We start from the raw sequence: 23,775 nt of genomic DNA on the forward strand, positions 1-23,775 counted from the left end.
CCCTTTAAGATTACCTGTCTCATGCACTACTGTTTGTTAAAATAACTTTTTTTGTAATCATATTTGCTCTATTTATACCCACTGCAGCTTTAAGAAATACAGACTATCAAGACAGACAGAGAAGATTTTGAGTTAAAAGAGAATTAAAAGTTCCCAGATTTCTGTCCATCCATCTGATGAGGGGGGCGTGGCCAGCATCGCTACGTCACTGATGGTTATATAGGCTGCAGCTGTGGCGGCGGGCTCGCGCTGCTGAGACAGGCAGAGCTACTGAGGACCGGTGGCGCGCGCTCACAGACTCCCCTCTCTCTCTCTCTCAGCCTCACACACACACACACACACTCAACCCAAACAAAGGAGAGCACGCGAGGCAGCACAGCATCTCCCACCTCCTCCTCTCTCAGCATCCCACCACCTCCACCACCTCCTCTCAGAACCGGTCCGGTACCGAGGCTCCAGCTACCGACACCATGACGACCAACGGCGCGTCTAACGGCACCAGCGACATGCTGCAGATCCAGTTCGGTCTCATCAACTGCGGGAACAAATACCTAACGGCCGAGACGTTCGGCTTCAAGATCAACGCGTCCGCGTCGAGCATGAAGAAGAAGCAGATCTGGACTCTGGAGCAGAGCGGAGACGACTCCAGCGGGAACGTCTTCCACCTCAAGTCTCACCTGGGCCGGTACATCGCCGCCGACAAGGACGGGAACGTCACCGGAGACAGCGAGACACCGGGTGCGGAGTGCCGGTTCGTCATCACCGCCCACGACGACGGCCGTTGGTCGCTGCAGTCCGAGCCGCACGGTCGTTACCTAGGCGGCACCGAGGACCGCATCATCTGCTTCGCGCAAACCGCGTCCGTCGCGGAGAAATGGAGCGTCCACATCGCCATGCACCCGCAGGTGAACATCTTCAGCGTGACGCGCAAGCGGTACGCGCACCTGAGCGGCAAGGTGGACGAGATCGCCATCGACCGCGACGTGCCGTGGGGGGTGGACTCCATGATCACGCTGGTGTTCCGCGAGCAGCGCTACCACCTGCAGACCTCCGACAACCGCTTCCTCCGCAACGACGGCGCGCTGCTGGCCACCGCGGACAAGAGCACCGGCTACACGCTGGAGTTCCGCTCCGGGAAGGTGGCGTTCAGGGACTGTAGCGGCCGGTACCTGGCGCCTTCAGGGCCCTCCGGGACCATGAAGTCCGGCAAGAGCATGAGGGTGGGCAAGGATGAGATGTTCGTGTTGGAGCAGAGTCACCCGCAGGTCGTCCTCACCGCGGCCAACGAGAGGAACGTCTCCACCCGCCAAGGTGGGTGTGGTGGTGGTCCGGTGTGTGTGTGTGTGGTCCTATGATGGGTGACAGCTTGTGAGTGTGTTGGTATCTCACCCTCTGGCAGAGGAAGGGTTAAAGTGATGGAATGTGACTCTCACACACACATTGTCCCATCCTAAAGGGTAGGATGTAGGACATGTTAATGACCCCCATATTCACACCCACACATACATACATACATACATACATACATACATACATACATACATACATACATGTTCCCATCCTAAAGGGTAGGATATAGGACATGTTAATGACCCACATATTCACACCCACACATACATACATACATACATACATATGTACATACGTACGTACGTACGTACATACATACATACATACATACATACACATGTTCCCATCCTAAAGGGTAGGATATAGGACATGTTAATGACCCACATATTCACACACAACACACAAACACACACACACACATACACATGTATGTTCCCATCCTAAAGGGTAGGATATGGGACATGTTAATGACCCCCATATTCTCTCACACACACACACACACACACATTCCCATCCTAAAGGGTAGGATATGGGACATGTTAATGACCCCCATATTCTCTCACACACACACACACACACACATTCCCATCCTAAAGGGTAGGATATAGGACGTGTTAATGACCCCCATATTCACACACACACACACACACATGTATGTTCCCATCCTAAAGGGTAGGATATGGGACATGTTAATGACCCACATATTCTCACACACACACACACACACACACACACACATACACATGTATGTTCCCATCCTAAAGGGTAGGATATAGGACATGTTAATGACCCCCATATTCACACACACACACACACACACACACACACACATGTATGTTCCCATCCTAAAGGGTAGGATATAGGACGTGTTAATGACCCCCATATTCACACACACAACACAGGCCTGTGACTGTATTTGCACATGGCTGGTTTGACCAGAGTCCACATCCTTATATGTATATCCATGCATCTATATATCCTCCAAACACTAAAGGCCTGTAATATATTGAATAGGGGTGTGAGAAAGTATCACAATATTATGTTTTGCGATATGGATTCTCCAAAACGCTGTATCGATTTTTATCAATTTATGATAATCACATTCAGTTTGGGGCAAAAAAACATACAATATTTTGAATGCAGTACAAATGTGTTATTTTCACCTGTTCTAAAATGGTGTATTTGAATATTTCTGCATACTGGGGTCCCTAAACAGCCATGGAGTTGCATAAATTGGGTATCACTGTAAAGCTGAGACTCTTGTGGACCCAATGAGTCCAACTGTGTTCATGTGTGATGATGTTAGTCCCCATAGTAGCCATTTCACATAGTGACATCACACATATGGTGGTGCTTCTTTATACGATGACGATGTATCGCAATATATCTCAATATATTGAATCGTGATACGTATCGTATCGCCAGATTCTTGCCAATACACAGCCTTAATATTGAAGTGTAGAGGAAAACCTGCCCTAATCTGAGCTGATAAAGGCACACAACAGTGTTGTTAGCTGCAAGTGTTTTCAGTGAAGTGTTAACAAAGAGGTGCACAGTGAACACACATACAGCATCATGCGCTCGTGTGCCATCATTCAAATGTAAAACAGCCTTAAACTGGCACGAGGCTGAACTGGCACAAAGCAGAAACAGCCCCACAGTTAAAGAGGAGAGGGAAAAATGCACGTACAATGTCTAAAAATAACATCAAGTCGTTACTTAAATTACGGAAAATCGTTGTTTTATAGGAACAGATACTTAGCACCTTTTTAAAAAGAGCTTATTTTGATGTTTATCCTCCCCATAGAAGCATTTCACAATCCTCTTGAGTATATCTTCATCCTGCAGACATATTCTTCATTTAGTTCAGATATTAACTGGTTAATATAGTGTTTTTTTCACATTAGATCAGTGTTTGTGTGAGCTAATTTAGTCCATGTGTGTGTCTGGTTTTCAGCTGTAACAGTGGGCAGATACAAGCTGGTTCCTCCACCTCCTTCCTTCCTTCCTTTCCTTCCTTTCCTTCCCTCACCCCTCCTAACGCTTTCCACCTCTTCCTCACCATCACCTCCTTTCACCTCTTCACTCACTGTGCCTCCCTTCTTCCTATTTTTTTTTTTGCTTTTACATCTCTTTCATCATTTCCACTTCTCTTCCATCCTCCCTTTCCATCCATCCTCCTCACCCCCTCCCCCCACTCCTCCCTGCTCCTCCAGCCTTCAGGCCTGGCTGCTGCTGCTGCTGTGTGTCTGAGGTCATTATCAGTGGCATCCCTCACGCTACAAGTGTCTAAATAGATAAGTCAGCGAATGAATCCTTGAATTTCACATGTTACACATTAATCAGAAGAATTGAAGGTCCCAGTGAATCGTGCTTTTGAGTCAGCACAAAAAAATCATCAACGCCCGAGGAAGCAGAGCGACTGTGGCGCTTGACTGTCTGCTGTAATGAATGATAGGAATATACTAATTGATGCTCTGTGGATCTATATTTAGTGTGTGGTCAGAGCAGCACGCTGGTGAGAACACCGTGCGGTTTGGTGGTTTCTGCTTCCTCTTTTCAGAAAGAATGATCTGTCTATCCTTTTTTATTTCCTGTCTCTCTCTGTCACAGCCCGAGCCTGTTTGTTCTGCCTCCCCGGTTTTGTTTACGTGTTAACAGGATATTCATCCACTTTTCTCTCCATCAGCTGTCACTCCTTCTTTTCACCATAAGAGCTCAGCCTTTAGGCACAAAATGGAGGCCAGTTTGGATGGTTGGAGGTTGAATAAAAAAGGGGGCCATGAAAACATTAGAAACGCTGGCGGTTTTAAACGGATCTGTTGGAATTAGATGACGTCCTCTGTAATGAGAGCATGAATTGCACTTTAATAATCCCCGAGTGAAAAATGGGATTGCTGTCTGTCTGCGAGACATTTCGCCAAATCAGATTATGTCTTTTTATTACGGAGGGTTGCAGCTCAGCGACATCCTGCTCACACCAGTGTGAAATACTCACACTATATAATACTGAAACAATCCAGATGAATACATTTATTTAGGACTTATTTCTGTATACACTAGTCAATTAAAGCAAAATCATTGGGCTGTACTCTTTGCTAACTTTATTGGCCATTAGTCAACACAATAAAATCATCAGTTGCAGCTTTTATTAGTGGTCATATGGAAATACTCATATGGTGTGTTTCCGTCCACAGAGGTAGAAATGTACCAATCCGACACGTCGGACAGGGATCTGCGCTGATGCTGACCTTATTTAGCTGGTGGATTGTCGGCCACGATGATGACCGATCCACATTTAAGGTGGCGTTTCTTGTAAGCAAACAAAAGTTGAGTTTGCATTCAGTGCTTCGCACCAAAATGCGGCGCGTGTATCCTCGAGGTCCAGCACACATGTAGAGTGCATTTCCTTCTCGCATTTTGATTTGTAAATGTTTTTTTTAAATCCTACATTGTTTACATCCAGCTTTGTTGGCGCACATTTCTTTACCGACACTAATTTTCACTCAGAGGATTAGTGTGAAACCGGTGGCAGGAATGTGTTGCACGATACGAACATTTGCGCTGCAACTAACGATTTTATTATGAAATCTTGTTATTTTTATTATCAATCGATTAATAGTTTGGTCTTTAAAATGTCCAAAAATAGTAAAAAAAAAAAAATGCCCAACACAATTTCCCGGAGCCCAAGTTGACATGTTTAAATAGCTTGTTTTGTCCAAACAGCCCAAAATGTAGGGCTGCCCCCTCTTAGTTGATTAGTGGACCAATCGGTCGTTTTGGTCTTAGTCGACTAAGATTTCTTTAGTCGATTAGTCGTTGTTAATCGTTAGCCGAGGCCGGAGACATTATGTTTTCAGGTCGTCCGTCCCCATTCTCGTGAACCCAATATCTCAGAGCGCCTGGAGGGAATTTCTTAAAATTTGGCACAAACACAAGAAAAGAAAACAAGTTTTTGGCCATAACTCAATAATTAATATGCTGATTATGACAATTTCACACACATGTCCAACAGGATAAAATGATGACATTTTGAACAGACATGCATGTAAACTGCAACTTGACTGGTTGAGGCATGAAACCATGAGGTGGTAAATATAGTGTATGCTTCTTTCATGCTGATTGTCTTATTTTTAAGAAACTTGTGAGCACATCTCTGGTAAACACAAGATTTAAAACTGGTTATTTTGTGTGATTCTTTGTAGAGAAACTCAGTTTTACAGATCTGTCGATTAAATCAACTAATCGATTAGTCGACAAAAATGCACAAGCGTTAGTCGACTAAGAATTTCTTTGGTCGAGGACAGCCCTACCAAAATGCAAAGATATTTTGTTGACTATCACAGAAGACTAATAGAATTAGCAAATATTCTCATTTCAGAAGCTGAAACCGATGAATTGTTGGCATTTTTGGTTAAGAAAATGAAATAAAAGATGAATAAATTCAGATTTTTTGATGATTGATTTTCTGTCGATGGACTAAATCGATTAATCAACTAATCATTCCGGCTCTAAAAACATGGCTCCATAGTGCAACTAGTGGTCAAAAACCACACAGGGAACCTTTTGAATGGGATTTCCTATTAGTCAATGTTTCCACTATTAGTTGACTCACTGACTTAGCTTTCAGTGCCACAGCATTCCCTGCGGTCATTGTACTTTACATGAAAATGAACCCAATGACTTAGGCAGATACGTTGACTTGAGACATCAGAATTGATATTGAGTAAGAAAAAGTTGTATCGGTGTATCCCTAATCAGAGTTCAATGACTGATATGATGCCTTGCTCAAGGACACTAGTGCCCCCATGTCCTCCCTGCTCTGTCTGCCAACCTGCAGCTCAAATCGGTCCCAAATGAGCTAGAGGTCTGAATCTTTAGAGGAAGACCAGGTTCAACCCTCCGACAACTGGATCATTGTGATGTGTGGATTAAATGTCGAGTGGAATTAAACTGGCTCCAGATGTTTTTCAATCCGACAGCTGCTCACAGCTCCTCTCTGCAGCGGCTATTTGCCCGGCAGCCAAGATGGCAGCTCAAGTTGGCTGGCTTTTATTAAGCAGATGAAGTTTTTTTTTTTGACGTGAGCGAGCTCAAGTGGGTCAGTCCGAAAAGCTGCTTTGTCCAATCAGAACTGTTGATTTTGTGACCAAGTTCAAATCCAGTTGAGACATCGTTTCACGGAGACAGGGTCATGAATGTTGAGAAACACTTGGGAGGAGTTTAAATGTATTTATTCCTGTTAACATGCAACTCTTCCTTAAAGTAAAAATGTTGCAATTTTTACTTATTTGATCTTTACATTGGAGGTTATTGGGGCTAAATGACTTATTTGGAAGTTTAAAACCTCTCTGGTAATTGACAATATTAACTTAACCTCATGTAAAAGTCTCAGTTTAGAGTCCAACTGACCTAAACTGGATTCAATATTTCAAATATCGGTCACTCTGATACTCTGAGCCTGTTGCAGTCCATCATGATTTGTGTGTTTTGTTGTTGTGCATCCAAAATGCTGCCAAGAACTCATGTGGAATTCATTTTTGGACCTTAACTACGATGCTGCCAGCAACCCTTTAACTCCTTCAGTGTCATTTATTTCTCTGTTCTTCCACCCACATCTATCATCGTCGCTTCTTTACTTTCTGATTCACTAATAACTGAAAAGGAGGCTTTTAATTAACCAACGTGTTCCCATTAAGGCTGTTCTCATTCACCGTTCATAGCTATACCTAAGAAAAAGTAATACACTGTAATCTGCAGAATCAATTGGCACAGTGTGTTACTGTATGTAATCCACGTAATCGTGAACCAGGAAGTATAAAGAACGACAAACGCCGCGTAGAGAGGAGGTCAGGGTGGATGGGTTGGTCAAACAACACCAGACTTTTGCCCAGGAGACCAGTGTTCGTATGTGAAACCAGAAGTCAACATTGATTTATTTGTCACATTGTCAAGTTTATTTTGAAAAGACCGGAGTGGAAATTAACACTTGCATTACGTGTTGCTGAACATTCGTAGGAATACGACACAAAATATGAGGAATAACTTTTCGTAACATATCATATGAACCGTTGTATGAGGATACGTTGTCTCATTACGTCACATGTGCCAGTCAGGTGATGCTATGAATTGGGATTCTTTTTTTCAATTTCGACCATTAAATAAATCCATTAACGTATTCAGGCTTATTGAAGTCTTGTCATGTAGGGAACCACCAGAACCGAGTCTAATTTTCAGTCTGAGAAATATTAGATGCACATTACAGCAGTCCTCCTGCTTCTGCTCTTCCTCATAATTGCCATTAATGTGACCCTGTTCTGTTGCTTGTTTCCTGACCATACCGTCCATTCTCCTCATCCCTGAAGCATAGATGGTCACAAATTCCCAGAGAGACTGTTTAACGACCCTCATATGGACTTAGACGCAATCATCAGTCAGTTAGCCTGGAGCTCAATGGCCTTTTAAGTGGCCCGTTGTGCCCCTAAACCGCGGTGTGAGTGTGAGTGACGACTGAGCGCTGGTTAGTCAGCTAAATGGATGAGAGGCCATCGTATCCTGCTGGCTACTGGTGTGAGAGTGCTCTTTGTAACTGGTGGTCTTCTCTGCCTCTGGATGCAGAGAAGAGGAGGTGACTGACGTGGAGATGAAAATCCTGCGAGGATTCATTGGTTTCAGCACCTAAATGTGTATCTGGAATGTGATCCCTGTTGGGACTTGGCTGTTTCTGATGATATGCCAATAAGGCAGTGGACCGTGAATGTTGTCTCATCCTGTGACAAACCTCCTCCTGTCTATTGACTGGAAATTGGATTTTACAAGGATTGGTATGAATGCATGACGTTCCCACAAGTCCTGTTAAAACATGACTAAAGCCAGATGTAAAGATTTCTAATGCCAAGCAATTCCGAAACTAATAAATAGTTTGACATTTAGGGAAACGAGCTTAGTCGCTTTCCTGCCCAGAGTTGAATGAGAAGATTGATACCACTCATGTCTGTACGTTTAGTATAAATCTGCAGCTGTTTAGTTTAATTTAGCTTAGCACAAAGAGTGGAAACAGGACCAAACACTTTGCCTGGTCCTGTCCGCTGAACAAAAAACAACGTGTGGGACTATTTCTTGCCCTGGAACAGTGACGTCCAGGTAATGTCATCCAGGAAGTCACTGCACCCGGCCAAGAAATAGTTCCACACATAACCCCCCCCCCGCCACCCAAAAACCCACAAATTGTTGCTTTTACACTTCGTTTTTTGTACAAATTAAAACAAGCAAGATATATGGTGTTAATTAGTGAGCTTATAGAGTTGCTGGTGCTTTGGACAGAGCCAGGCTAGCTGTTTCCCCCTGTTTCCAGTCTTTATGCTAAGCTAAGCTAACCGGCTACTAGGGATGTCACGAGAAACGATGGTTTGGTACCAAGTCGATGCCAAAATTCTGAAAACGTGACTGTACTCGCTTTTCTACAGTACTGCAGGTATCGGGAATCGGCTTGAGACTAAAGGTGTCCCGTCGTCCCGGGGACGATAGAAAATGTGTTTAGGACGCAGTAAACTCGTTATCGCCCCATCCAGGAGACGCACCCTATTTTTTCCCTGATAATGCTACATTGCAAACAACACATCTGTGTTGAAGTCATCAGGATGAGAGCTAATAAACGTCAGCTGTTAGCTCCGTGCAGGACTGTGCTGCTTACCGGCTGCTAGCAGCTAACGGTAACTAGCTCTCGTCCTGCCGGTTTCAACACACCATTGATGATATGATGCGTTCAGGCTCTATTCAGTAAAATGAGTTCTGGGCGTAAGTACATTTTAACGTTATGTGTTCAAATGTAATCTTGTAAAATGTAGTTTTTGGCAGGAAACTTGAATTAATCCAGTTGTTTGAAGGAGATTTTTTCACAGCAATATAAAATAGATAATAGAGAGAGATATGACCTGTTTAACTTCCTGCTATCCTGACATCCCTAATAATTACCGAACAGACATGAGTGATATATCAATCTTCTCATTGAACTCTCAGCAGAAAAACGCTTGAGCTTATTTCCCAAAAATGTTGAACTATTCTTTAACAACTGACTTTGGCATGTTACAGTTAAAACAACAACCCTTTGTTCAGATAGCTGTTGGAAACCAGCTCAAAGTATACAACGTTGTTTTGTGCAAGCTCTCAAAAGTGTTGAAAGCATCAGATCAGAGCCAGGCTTTGAATCATGTATTGTGTCGTGTGTGTGTGTGTGGTGAAAGAAGGAGACAGAAACTGAGGCTTCATGTTGTGTCTGGCCATGATTCAGCTCCGACACCCTTTCTGTACCCTTCACCCTCCCGCCGGCAGGAAATGAGAGACGAGACACACAACTCCGACCTTGGCTGGTGTGTGTTAATCCCTGCAGGGTGAAGGGTGATGAGTTGCGCCCTTTATAACAACACATCAACACATTCACCCGATAGGAAAAAAAAGGAAGGGATGCAATCAATTCATGCATCCTTGGTAATGTTCACTGGCTGCGACAGAACGCGCTGCTGACGCTATAATGTGTTTATAGACCCTCAGACTGTCATTATGTGTGTGTGTGTGTGTTCTGGGAGCTGCCTCGCGTCGACTGCAGAGCACCAAGGGAGCCTCTCCTCCTTAATGTCGTCTACTTTATTATAGGTTAGACTTCAGCTGGTCTCCAGTGTGTCGTTGTGCTCTGCTCCGGGTGTGTCTCCACATTAATGCCCTCTAACTCACAGTCCAACCGTTCCTCAGTCGATTTGTTGCAGCACGCTGAACGCAAATTGGGGTTGAAATCAATTTAGCAAAAGATTTGGGGCATCCCCGGGCACAATACTGTATTTCTCATGTCTGACCTGTTTTTGCATTTGTGAGAGGCAGTGGGAGCATTGAAGTGTGTGTGTGTGTTCAGTTTGTCCGTACTGTATGTGCAGCGGCGGTACAGTATTCAGTGTGTAGGCTGGCTGGCTGGCTGGCTCGCCATACTGTTTGTGTGTGTGTTTGGATCAGAACAAAGGGCCGATGATCTGTCTCCCCGTTTGTGCCCCAGCTGGTCGCCTCCTCAGTCCGGCCTGCCGAACAATAGGACACACACTTGATACAATCGCGTGCGTTCACAGCAGGCCTCCGGTGCTGGCTCACGGTCGCCGAGGCCGACAATCTGTGCCTGTCGCCATCAGGCTGAATGCGGTGGGTGGGGTGGACAGGAAGATAGAGGGGTTGTTTTTCAAGAGTGTGTGTGTGTGTTTGGTGTGGTTTGGGTGGATTCTGGATGTGTGGTCACTTCTTTTGATGCGGTTTGCTGAAGAGGGACGCTTAGTGAGTAAGTTACCCTCTTCTACCTCCTCCATTAATCCTGTGAGCTGCACAAAGTGATCAGTGTAGACATATCTGGGCATGTAACACACACACACACACGCACACACACACACACACACACAGACATAGATGAACCCTGACAGGCAGCCTTAGCCTCTCTCTGGGTCACGGCTGAGTCTCTGCAGGCCTCAGGGTGACTGTTTTGTCTCTGTCAGTCTTGTATTTTCATGCTGTATGTTCCCGCTAGTATTTTTCTTTCCTTGTGATAACTTGTGACCAGTTTCAAGGTGTGTGTGTGTGTGTGTGTGTGTGTGTGTGTGTGTGTGTGTGTGTGTGTGTGTGTGTGTGTGTGTGTGTGTGTGTGTGTGTGTGTGTGTGTGTGTGTGTGTGTGTGTGTGTGTGTGTGTGTGTGTGTGTGTGTGTGTGTGTGTGTGTGTGTGTGTGTGTGTGTTTGTGTGTAGTGACACTAAGCCTCCGACTGGAGTGAAAAGAGATGAACACTTCCTTCTATCAACAGACAGACTAGTCAAATATCATCCTACTGCCTTCAAAATATGCAGGCTTATGAATTATGCTGATGACAGTAAAAACCTCTTTGACAGCACTGAAAAGACTAACACATAAATTAAAATAAAATTATTTTTGGGGGGAATAATTTATTCAAACCAGCTCAGTGGATAGTGGTTATTCAGTTCACAGTACAGCATGTAAAGTGTGTCTTTTATTAGTTTCCTGCTTTATTTTCCTATAGTAAGATGTGGGGTTATCTCTTCGTCTCATGTGTGAGAAACTAACAGTGTCCGGATGATTGACTTTAACCAGTGAGGAGTTTAATTTATACAGTTATTGAGATTTCTGATTTTACAATGACGGGAACTGACTCTGAACATGTTTTTTTTTATATATGTAAATGTTGTTGCTCTTTTCTGGATATTTTTAGACTGAACTCCACTAAAGCCGGTCATTTCTGCTCATATTCAATTTCTACAATATTCATTTCAATTTGACAGTTTCATGCCAGAAATATTGAGTGTTTAATTTAACTTTATTCTTGAGAGCTGAAAGTATTTAGACCATGAAACAAATGAAGGGGGAGTTAGTAGCTCTGTCTCAGGGATACATTACATTTTTGATTTAAAAAAAAAATCCTCAAAGGATAACTAACAGATTAGAGGAATAATTTGGGGAATAAGATTATTCACTTTCTTACTGAAAGTTGTACTAGAAGATTGATAACGCTCTCTAATGTCTGTACGATAAATATGAAGCTACGACCAGCAGTCAGTTAGCTTATTTTAGCATAAAGATTGCCAGGTTATAACCTCCTGAAAAAAACGGTGAATTGTCGTATTGACATTTTGGCATTTTTTGATGAATTACTGCACTTGAATTTTGAATTATTACAACAAATTCTGGCTGCATCCGAAATCACATAATATACACGACATAATTAATATGTGTACTATCGTTCATACTTTTGTGTGAATAAACAGTAGTATGCATATTTTCAGTCGCGCTTCCTGAGAGCCTCCTTGCCGGTTGGAGACGCGTAACCATGGTAACCCGTACCAACCTCATGTGACCATGGTAACCGGTACCAGCCTCATGTGACCATGGTAACCGGTACCAGCCTCATGGCACCAAAAGATGATTTGTGAGAATCATAAAGTCTGAACTAATTTCAAAAAATATATTTAGCTTACAGCAAAGTGGAATCTTAGCACTTAAATTGAAGCTTTATTGACGTTACAGAGCTGTCCGCTTTTGTCTGTTATGAATGTTGTCTTTACTACCGCATTGCATTGTGGGATATTTATGCCGGCATAGTGTCCAGTGTTTGCATACCGTAATATCTCACTGGAAATAGTATGCAATTTACGTACTATTAGTTTCACACTTCGGACATACTAAAAATATCTGACCCACTGTTTTAGTGAACTAAATAGCATGTTAGTGTGGAATTTCAGACACAATCTTTGTTTTTTGGTGACGGTTCCTCTAACGGATATTCTATTTATACTGTATAATACATTTTTCGTCAAAGTGAGCAAATAACTTTTTTTTAAATGAAGGTATTATTAACTTTGTGCTCTTGATTATCATCATTTCTGAGTCAAACTCCTCGATTGATGAACTGCTATCATCTAAAGAATGGAACCTTTAATACGTTTCAGGTTTTGAATGAATGCATTAAACACCACAGATTACGTTTTGGAACAAGTTAACTCATGATGTAGGTGAGTCAGTAATCCCACCGTGAGTTAGATGTTTACTCTCCGTCCTGCCTCAGTAATAGATGGGCTCTCCGGTGCTACTGTACTGAGTGCTGAACGTGTTGGCCGAGCAGGAAGCAGAGAGGATTATAAGGAGAGCTCAGTGATGTGACTGATGATCCTGGAAGCTGACCCTCTTTCTCTCCTCGTTTCTCCTCCTCTAATGTGTTCCTCTAAACCCTCCTTGTCTGTTGCAGCTAAACTTACATTTCATCTTGTTTGACCCCCCCCCCCCCCTCCGCAACATGTGGTTCCCATTATGGTCACTTATATTTTCCTTCTCAATCACCAGTGTGTGTGTGTGCGCGCTGCGTTCGTACGTGTACATCCCCACATATTTCTGCAGAAACTCAATCTGTCCGCAGAGTCCCGAGTTCCCCAGTTGACTTTAGGAGTGCTACGTATTTCTTTCTTTTTATCGTCTGCTTTTCAGACACAAAATATCAGCAGTAATTCTTTAGTGACGAGCCCCTTACGTAATACTTTCCTGTGACTCGGATCTCGGTTACTTTAAATGTAAAGTACATCTTTGGCTTCAGTTGGAGACAAACAGTGTACAGCTTGTGTTGAGACACCATGTGTTGCGTTAAAGGGAACAGAAATACTGACAAAGTACACTGTTAAACTGTGGACTGTATGAGAATTATTGGACTGGGGAGCTTAGCTGAACTTAATGTTTCACTTTTTAAAAAAAGCATGTCCCTCCTCAGAGAGTCGTTCATATTTTCTTTGGACCCTCCACTTGACTTAGAACAATACTGCAGCACCCCAACATGTCAACCTTATCTCTACTGTCGGCAGAGATAAGTTAGGGGTAATGTTCAGCGAGACGGTCATTGTTGTGAAGTAAACCTAGACAGGGTGATGCGGCCCCCCTGATGTATATTATCTGTACATTATCCCACTTATTACACAACTACTTACTGAAGAAATTAATATTTTGACACAAAAACGGTCCGCCAGAGTCCGACAATCAGAACTGCGTCCATAGCAACAGTCTTTTATACAAAGCAAGAAATAACAGACTGTAGAACACCATGATTGACCAATCAGAATCGAGTATTCAACAAAGCCGTGTAATAATGTTTAATTAACTTACATTTATAAACATCCACTGTATTCTGTGATTTTCACTAGCCGTGTCTTCATTCACATTTCTAAGTATCGCATTAGAAAAGCTGTATAGAAACGGCAATTTCGATAAAACCTCGCTTGAGGTGGTTTTTGCCTTTATCGAAAAAGAGTTGATGTGCTAAATGCGATATGGAAACGCCCTTGCCGAATAAATTCTGACGTAGCGAACATTTAACTCACATGACTGATCAGTTGTTTCCGGTGTCGGCTTCTCAGATATATATTTATATTGTCTTCTTCTCTGGACAGCATGTGACATGGCCAGTATTCTTTGACATGAGAGAACAATTCAAACTTGCCCAATTAAAACAAATTCCTGAAGACCTCTCTCCATTTTTCTCTCGTAGATGGTTAGATGGCCAAGCCGACTTGTTTAGTTTCCAATTCGCAACCTCTACTTCTTCTTCTACTCTGTTTACTGGCGGATTACAGCCATGCGTAGCCTAAAGCGCCAACTTCTGACCAAACTACGCTGTAACCGAGTTTATTCGCTCTAGAAACCCGCCTAATTTGCATTTTTCTTTTTTGCAACATTTCAAAAGTTCACTCAGCATTCGCTTGACAATTGAATGGAAACACGACTACTGACATATTGACACTACGAGCTAACATTTCAATATGACTAAACATCAAACAGAGACAGATTGTTGTCCTCTGCATATGACAGAGCATTTATGACCAATTGCACACATCATTTATAACAATGTGATCTTTTTTGTATAATAAACAGTCCCTCAGCTGAAGAATATGACGACCAGAGAACATAATTCTAGCTTTGACACACGTTGTTGTGTATCACCAACAGGATTTCAGGGCAGATTTTCCCTTTAATGCATTCAACGTGACCACTGCAGCCGGTTGTGAGGCTGTAGGAGAACAAGAAAACATGGGAAAATGAGATGAAGTGGGGGAGGGCGTCACACATGAAAAGGGAGACGGATGGGGAACACATGAGTGCGCTGGTTTGTTTTCTCAGACACGTCTTTCTTTCTCTGTCCGACTCGCTCTGCACACATTTACACAGCAGTCCAACAGACAGTCCATCTCTGTCCCACAGCCCTCTGGCTGTAGGTCCATCCACGCCATGACCTCATCATGTACAATAGCACGCATTGTGCTGCATGAAGAGAGTGGTGGTACATTGGAGGGTTGTTGTGTATATTTTCATCCTATAGTTGACTCATGTTTGTTTACCTCTTTGTTGCTTTTAAGTGCGGTTGATGTGATTTTAATGAGGTCTGGTGTTCTGTACATATAGAGTCCGGTGTTTGGACACACACATGTACACCAGCCTTTTTGATTACAGATTTAGTAACTGTAGCTCGAGAGAACATCTAAAGCGATCATTTTTAGTATTGATTAATCTGTTTTGTTTTTTTTCTTTTCATCAAAAAATATTTTGTCTATAAACTGTCACAACTTCCTAGAGCTCAAACTGCGTCTTCAAATTACCAAAGTATTAAATCTACAGTGATGTGAAAGACAGAAAAGCAGCAAATCTTCACATTGGAGGAGCTGGTATCGGAGAATGTTTTGACATTTTTTTACGATGCAGACTGAAATATCTCAAAAACTATTGGTTGTGTTGCCTTGACATTTTTGTACAGATAATCATGGCGCCAAGTAGATGAATCCTAATGACATCAGCATGTTAGTAGGGCTGTCCTCGACCAAAGAAATTCTTAGTCAATTAACACTCATACAATTTTGTTGACGAATTGATTAGTTGATTTAATCGTCAGATCTGCAGTTTATCAACAAAGAATCGTACAAAAGCACCACATTAAAGCTTGTGTTTACCAGAAATTTGCTCATAAGTTTCTTAGAAATTAGTCATTCAGCATGAAAAAAGCCTAATCGACTAAGAGGAGGCGGCCTTACATGTTAGCATTGTCATTATAAACGTGCTGACGTTAGCATTTAGCTCAAAGCACCGCTGTTGCCCAAGTGCAGCCTGAAAGAGCCACTAGCATGGCTGTAGACTCTTCAGTCTTGTTGCCTAATAAATAACCTAAACAATTAATTAATTATCAAAATAGTTTTTGACTAATTTTCTGTTGATGGATTAAAGAGGACCTATTATTATGCTTATTTTCAGGTGCATACTTGTATTTTCGGTTTCTACTATAACATGTTTACATGCCTTAAAAAAAAGCACAGTCTGCTCTGATTGGTCAGCTGGCCCACTCTGTTGTGATTGGTCAACCGAACCAAACTCTTTGGACTCCGCTTTAACTAGCTTAGTTTGAGGGTGTATTAAACTAGCCGCTAGGCAGGTATTATGCAAATGTATTACTTGGTGACATCACTACGTTACGGAAGAAAAGGCTGGACTTCAAGCGAGGCGTTTCAGGCAGTTCAGGAGCAGTGTTTCCTTTGGCGTGGACTTGGAGCTTTGTAACTTTACAGACATTTTACATGCACAAAAACCACACTAAAGGAAAGGGAAGAAGCACAAAAGCTTAATAGGTCCTCTTTAACTGTTTCAGCTCTAGCCGTTGCTGTCTACATTCAAGGTAGAAGTCAGTGAAGTGAAAATTCTCGTGGCCTTGTGTTTTTTTTTTCTTGTGTCTGTGACCGTCCACCATGACGACTAATCCTTTGAACTGTAGTGGGGTCTGTCTGGACTGTGACATATGTGTGTGTGGGTGTGCAGCTGTGGGAAATCCTTCACTAATCCAAGCCCGTCTGATGTTGCTCATTTAGTGCGTCTGATCCTGACCAGAGGATGCGTGTGTGTTGGTGTGTGTGTGTGTGTGTGTGTGTGTGTCTGCATCTGGACCGTTGCTTGTTAATGGTCGTCCTCTGCGGCTATTTGCAGCCCTCACATGTGCGTTGAGCTAATGACTGACTGACCCACTGGCCTGTATTTTAGCTAAACTCCTCCTCCCAACTGTCTGACCCCCGCCCAGGTATGGACCTGTCAGCCAATCAGGACGAGGAGGGCGACCAGGAAGTGTTCCAGGTGGAGATCTGTCGCGAAAACCGGAAGTGCGCCTTCCGGACCGCCGCTGGGAAATACTGGACCCTGACTGCTAACGGCGGCCTGCAGTGCACCGCCTCCACCAAGTACGCATCACACACACACACACACATCACCATCACGTCTCTTCTTCTTTACTCAGATAGAAACTTTAAAATTCACCACCTGCTCCAATCTGTCCACCTCTCAGAGCTGTGATTGTGTGTGAGAACCTGATACTGGTGCAACAAAGCTCCAGTAATGTGAGCTGTGACATGGCATAGGAGTTTTGTGTGTGTTGTGGGGGGTGGATGACGTGTGGGAGGTGAAGAGTGAGTGACCTCATCTCATGACTGTGGCATGTTGTGGAAGATTAAGTGCATCTGTGTGCGACTCCAACCTGTAGAGAGGGATGTGCACTGGTTCTGCCCAGCGAGAGTGCTTGCTGTTAACCCCTGACCTTTGACCTTTCACCCTGTCCTCCTGGACGGTTTTCCTGTGAAGCCCCAAACAGAATCAGGAGTAGAAGCTTAGACTTTTCTTGTCATCCTTAAGTACTAAGTAGAGCACTTGGCTCCTTTTTTTTTTATTGTGTGTTAAAAAAAAAATACCTTTATTTTGAAAGTTTACATGTTTTTATAGATAGAAGCTGCCGTTCTACAGTCATGAAGTAGATGTATATGTACAGGAGTGATCCAGTATGAGATGGGTCAGAAGCATGTGTCCCGAGTTAACTAAATGTTTTTAAGATAAGACGGAGCAGACGGCGTCATCGACACTCTGCAGAGCACTCTGCAGGAAGTCCACCAAATTCCTCCATCACATTCTTGACATTTGACTCTCCTCACAGATTAGACCACAAAAATCTTTTCTTCCATCACGTCCTTCTTTCCACGGTTTGGGGAAACATTTAAGAGGGTGTTTCAGAGCTTCTCTAATAAAGGAGAGCCTATAAAAACCCTACTCTGTGCCAAGTAAAAGGCTTAACAAGCTCCTTGATTCAACTTAGACTGGAGCCTACCTACCTATCCAATTACCCAGCAGTTACTTAAATTCTGGATTAAACAGCTGGGTGTAGTTTTCTGAGCAACAGAGGAGCTAAGAGTGACTGTGTGTTTACACCTGAGTGTGCTACTGGATATCTAACTGCCATGTAAATTTAATTATCCTCCTTATCTCTCATGCCTTTACTTTCCCTCCCTCTCTCTGCAGGTCAGCTAATTGCTACTTCGACATTGAGTGGCGTGGGAAGAGGCTGACTCTCCGGGCTGCCAATGGGAAATACGTCGCCGCCAAGAAAAACGGCCAGCTAGCAGCCACCATCGACTCTGCCGGTTGGTGAGATTTGTTGATTCAGCCGCTCAGACAATGACTGACTGAATTAGTTTTCAGCAGTGATGGGGGGGGGGGGGGGTGGGGGGGGTTCAGTACAGTGCAGGAACCAAATCATGGCTGGATGTTCCAGTTGTTTCTGGGCCTCAAAGGCTTGTTTCATAACAGCAGAACGTAACTGTTTACTCTTTGGGGATGTTGCAATCTTTTTCTCTGTTCTCGTGCCACGCTCATGCTGTGTTTCTTTTTACGTTAATCATGTTGATTGGAAACATGAGTAAACTCCTTAGTATGCAGAGTCACTGAGGAGCTGGCACTATGGCGCATAAACAGAGGTGGAAAGTAACAAAGTACTTAAAGGTGCTCTATATGATATCCAGAGCATTAATATAGCAGCTATGTAAAGCGATAGAGGAGTAATGTCTACCTGAGCAGAGAATGAAGTCACTCTCCCTCTTTGGGTGATGTAATCTTAGTTTCTCCGTGCTTTGTTGACATTATCCGGGCTGGCAATGCGTGCCTTTAGCGCACGTGTCACACTGGCTAGCTCAAAGCCACCGCTCTGCATTGCTCTCATACGGTGGTTACAGCTGATAACGCGGTCTTGACCGACGGCACCGTTGCAGATGCGTAGCGCCCACCCTCTGGTTCCCCCTCAGGTTAACACCGTTGGCTCTGTCAGCAGTGTTGCCGTAGTTTTTCGCTGTTAGCGCCGTTAGCTATGAGCTGCCAGCTCAGCCGTCACCATGTTGAGAGCCGTGTTGAGGCAATAGAAATGCTCCTAATCTTGCATTTAGCACTTTTAAGTACAGTTTTGACGTACTTGTGCTTTACTTGTTTATTTCCATTTTATCCTACTTTACACTTTATTTCAGAGGCAAATATTGTACTTTTTACTCCACTGCATTTTTCTGACAGCTATAGTTACTAGCTAGTTTTCAAATTAAGATTTTACATTAAAAAAACAATAAGCTTATAACATACATTGTTAAAAAAAAAACTTTCCCCTGTAAACCTTTCCAATGGTTTCATTTAAGTAACTGTTAAATTTCGCCAGTATTTCACAAAAAAACAAAGACTAGAGAAAAAGACAGAAAAATGTATACAGATTTGTATAGCAGGACTTCTTTCTTCTATTAATCATCTCAGGACCACTGACATTTATCTTTTGACTGTGCTGTTTGGGAACCACTGGATTATACTATTTAACTGTATATGAAGTAGTTAAAACTAGGACTATCTCGACCGGCTGAAGTCGAGGACCTGATCAGGGGCCTCATAATCCCACTTAAAACGGCAAATTGTTGTTTTTACACTTCGTTTTTTGTACATATTAAACAAACGAGACATAACGTATTAATTAGTGAGCTTTAGGGACGCTGGCAGGTGGATTTAGTTCCCTTTGGACGGAGCCAGGCTGGCTGTTTCACCTTGTTTCCACTGTTGTACTAAGCTACGCTAACCAGTTGCTGGCTGAAGTCTTACATTTAATGTACATATATCAAAGTGGTATTTATCTTCTCATCAAACTCCCAGCAACAAAGCAAATATATGTATTTCACAAAATGTCAAACTTTTTCTTTAATAGCACCAGCTCATACAGATGTTACAAACAGCTGATGTAAAGACTTTGCACCGAGTTTGGCCATTAAAGCTTTCACTGCTGCGAGACACAAGGCGTCATGTCAGCAAGCAGATCAGAAGATACTCCAATTATAAAGCGAGCGCTGGGTGCTGGCATTAGTGGATCAAAGATGAAAATTTCCCTTTGTGCTCCAGTTTGTGATGAGGGAGCTGTTGGCTACCACACTGCTTTTTAGGGCATATTTGAAGCCAAGTTGCTTTGCATCCATTTTTAATGAGACATATGAAAACTAAGCTCAAACAGTGATCTGCAACGAAATGCATAAGTCGCCCTTGCAGAGCAGTTTTACTGTTTCGAAGGTAAATTAGAGCCAAAGTGTTGTTTAATTGATTGTATGCTATTTGAATCAATATTTTAAGGGGAGACACCCCAGGTGAATAGGGTAAAATGTTTAACTAATAGATATCACCATGAAACTTCCACAGTTGATTACTTGCATTGAGACAATTATTTTTTGTATTACAAGTTTTCTGAAATTGTATGTTTAAATATGCAAATGAGGCATTATCAAATGTGACCTTTTGGTTAATTTGACCTCTCCCGGTAAATATGTCGTGCCCTTTTGTCTGTCTCCAGGTGAGTCCGAGGAGTTTCTCATGAAGCTGATTAACCGCCCGATCATCGTGCTGCGCGGGGACCACGGCTTCATCGGCTGCAGGAAGGTGACGGGGACGCTGGACTCCAACCGCTCCACCTATGACTACTTCACCCTGGAGTTCAGAGACGGAGCCTACAGCCTGCAAGGTCAGTTCAGCTGTCGGTGTCTTGCTGAAGGACATGTTGGCTACTGTGGGAAGTAAACTTACACATGTGCGACAGCATTGCACAGCCGGCAGGAAGGTATTGCTAGTCAGAGCGTGTGGAGGGACCTCCTGCAGGCATACAGGGGATTAAATCATTTAAGGGATTCTCATTATGGATTTAACGTTTGAGCCGAAAAGAGGGATTTGATTCGGATAATTTCCCCGCCTTCACGTTATGTAATTCAAACAAAAGCAATTTAAAGCCGAACCTTTTGTCACCTCCTCCGTTGTTTCACACCCTTCCCCCACCTTTCTGCCACATGATACCCCCCTCATCTGCACACTTAATTTCACTCTTTTCTCCGTCTTAAATCCATCTGCTCTCCTCCCGCAGACTCCACGGGTAAATACTGGATGGCGGGTAACGAGCAGGCGGTGGTGAGCAGCAGCGACACACCCGTCGACTTCCTCTTCGAGTTTTGCGACTACAACAAGCTGGCCATCCGCCACGCCGCCGACAGCAAGTACCTCCGCGGCGACCACGCCGGCGTGCTGAAGGCCAACGCCGACGACCTGGAGACCGCCACGCTCTGGGAGTACTGAGGGAAGCGGGGGATGCTGCGGTGCCGATGAATGACGACGCAGCACGGCATACATCTACCTATCCACCCCCCACCCACCCCCCACTCCCCGTTCCTCCCGTTCCTCATATTATATCCTGTACTTATGACTTTATATGTTGATGAACTGCACAGAGAGAACAGGAAGGAAGGACACTCCTTTCTCTCCTGCCTCCCTTTCCTTCCCTTCATCCTCTTTCCCAGCTCTGCTCTGCAGCGCCGACCTGTATCTGTTGCCATAGTTACCGTGGGGCTGTGCACTTTTTTTCTGCTCCGATCTGGTTTCGCTGCTCGACCTGTCACTCGCTCCCTCCTCGCCTTACGATTGGGCCGTCCCTCTCCCAGAGCAGAGCAGAGCCACGTTTAAAGAGCCCCCTCCTCTCTGAGTTAACCCCCTCGTCTTTCTACTGTGTCTCTATTGTCTGTGTGAGCAGCACATGGTGGCAGTATTTATGCTAACTGACCTGGTCTGCTAGATCTGTTTTCAACCTGATCTAATCTCCCAAAACAAATCCCACCACCGGATAAAATCTGCTTCCTGTTAGCTGGATATACAAGATGGAGACGGTGGGTCTGTGTTTGTGCGGTTGCGTCACGCAGAAACAGATTTTCTGCTTCTGTCAGACCAGGTCGAGTATGTTTGTTTTCATGAGCAGGCCCTGTTGCCTCTGTATGATGTGATATAACTGGAGTGGATCTGATGATGATAAAGATATCGAAGATGATGTAACTGACAGATTTAACCCCCCCCCCCCCCCACTCTTATTCATCTCAACTGTAAGATATTCAAATGTAAACCCGTTTCCTGTGTTGTTCTCTAGCTGTGTTCTCATTGGACCAAACAGGATGTAGGAAGTTAAAACACTAATTCCCCCCCTCCACACACTAAACCTATTGTCCCGAGAACAGTATAAAGAAAATAGAAACGGTGTGGTCACATACTGTGTGTTTACTGCACCCACCTGTCTTACTGGAAGAAAAAAAAGCACTCCCTGATACACGGTCGGATTTCCTTTTTCTATGTCCAAGGCACAGACATTATCATGGGTACAGTAGGTAGCCATAGCAACTGGAGTGAAATGATTTATAGACCCTTTTTTGAACGCTGCTTTTTGAATCCCTCAACCAAACCTAGACCTCAGCCTTTACCTAGACCAAACCTTTGATACTGGATTAACAGAAACCATCATCTCACGCACAACCGACACAACTGGAACCTGGTGCTACTAACGCCTCTAATAACTCATGACATGTTAAGAAATGTTACAGTCCTTGTGGAGCATTGTCGAGCATCTCACACACTATCTGCTGCGTCTCTGCCCCCTGCACTTGAGAGCCTTGCCGTATAACCGAAGGGGCTGAAAGAGCGCCATTAATAACCTAAATCTGCTGCTTCTTCTGCTGAAGTATCACAATGAGATGTGACCAAATTGTATTTGTTTTTGTTGGATTTTTCTGTTCCTGACTCGTCAGTGAAGTTATATACGTTTAAAAAAAAAAGAGAAAAAAAAAAGAAGCAGACTTTGAATTTGTCATAACCGAAATGTCTGTTATGCAGTCGTGTAGCACAATGCACCCATGGGTCCTGCCCTCTTTGATTCTCTTCTCAGCTTTCTCCATTAAGTAGCAATGCTTTCTGTCTACTGTTTTTCTTTTTTACAATACAGCAAAGATTATGTTGGCACTGGGCCCTAAATTGTTGGGCTCTTCCACCCATCACCGTCATCAAGCGTTCCTCTGATGTGAAAATCAGTATGGAAAACCAATCATTGTAGCCCCATGAAATGATACGTGATTGTAGCCAGCTCCTCACCAAGTCCGTCAACTTTTCTCTCTGAAGTTTCAAGCGTTTTTTGCATGAAGGGTTGAGAATCTCAAGCGAATAAAAGGAGCGGTTCTCCTCGGAGAACTTAGACAAACGGATGTGGAAGGGTAAACATGTGGTAATGACTGTGCCTTACTCTTGAGTTTTTGGGCAGTAGGAAAATAAAAAAAAAAAAAAGAATCCACATCTTTGCTTTGTATAACTGGAACTTCTTTTTGTATTATTATTTTGTATAATTTTTTTGATATTGTGGATTAACCTCTCTCTCGTGCCATTGGTTCACCTGAAATCCAACGACCAATAAAACTGGGATTTGGAACGCTACGCGTCTCTTTCATTGTTTCTTTTATTCCGTGCTTGATGACTGTCTGTTCCCCTTATTAAATACCACTTTTCATATATATATTTACAGATTTAGTTAAAACAGTTGCACACACACTTAATGGTCATTTTTTGTTGGCTGAAATGACAACAGTCACAAACAGATTTTATCAGGCATAGCTAATTAAGCTAACATTAGCTCGATGTCTCCAGCTGACATTTTTAATATTTAACGGTCCTGTTTTAAAACGAGAACTC

The 23,775-nt window shown here is 43.4% G+C and overlaps 1 protein-coding gene across 1 annotated transcript; it reads left to right on the forward strand.

The window, feature by feature from the left end:
• The first annotated feature begins 235 nt into the window (after positions 1 to 235).
• Positions 236 to 22,887, forward strand: fscn1a (fascin actin-bundling protein 1a). The gene is made up of 5 exons (XM_074657388.1): positions 236 to 1,311; positions 16,982 to 17,138; positions 18,244 to 18,365; positions 20,585 to 20,752; positions 21,146 to 22,887. Exons 1-5 carry the CDS (start codon positions 471 to 473, stop codon positions 21,352 to 21,354), a joined length of 1,497 nt encoding a protein of 498 aa, XP_074513489.1. The 5' UTR covers positions 236 to 470; the 3' UTR covers positions 21,355 to 22,887.
• The last annotated feature ends 888 nt before the right edge of the window (positions 22,888 to 23,775 follow it).

The sequence above is a fragment of the Sebastes fasciatus genome, chromosome 13 (assembly GCF_043250625.1).
Source record: "Sebastes fasciatus isolate fSebFas1 chromosome 13, fSebFas1.pri, whole genome shotgun sequence".
Classification (NCBI taxonomy): Eukaryota; Metazoa; Chordata; class Actinopteri; order Perciformes; family Sebastidae; genus Sebastes; species Sebastes fasciatus.

What these genes read in the sequence shown, in the direction of transcription:
- fscn1a (XM_074657388.1), top strand. Translation starts at nt 471, where the DNA reads ATGACGACCAACGGCGCGTCTAACGGCACCAGCGACATGCTGCAGATC. An exon ending in GAACGTCTCCACCCGCCAAG is followed by an intron (nt 1,312 to 16,981) that starts GTGGGTGTGGTG and finishes ACCCCCGCCCAG; the next exon opens with GTATGGACCTGTCAGCCAAT. An exon ending in AGCCACCATCGACTCTGCCG is followed by an intron (nt 18,366 to 20,584) that starts GTTGGTGAGATT and finishes GTCTGTCTCCAG; the next exon opens with GTGAGTCCGAGGAGTTTCTC.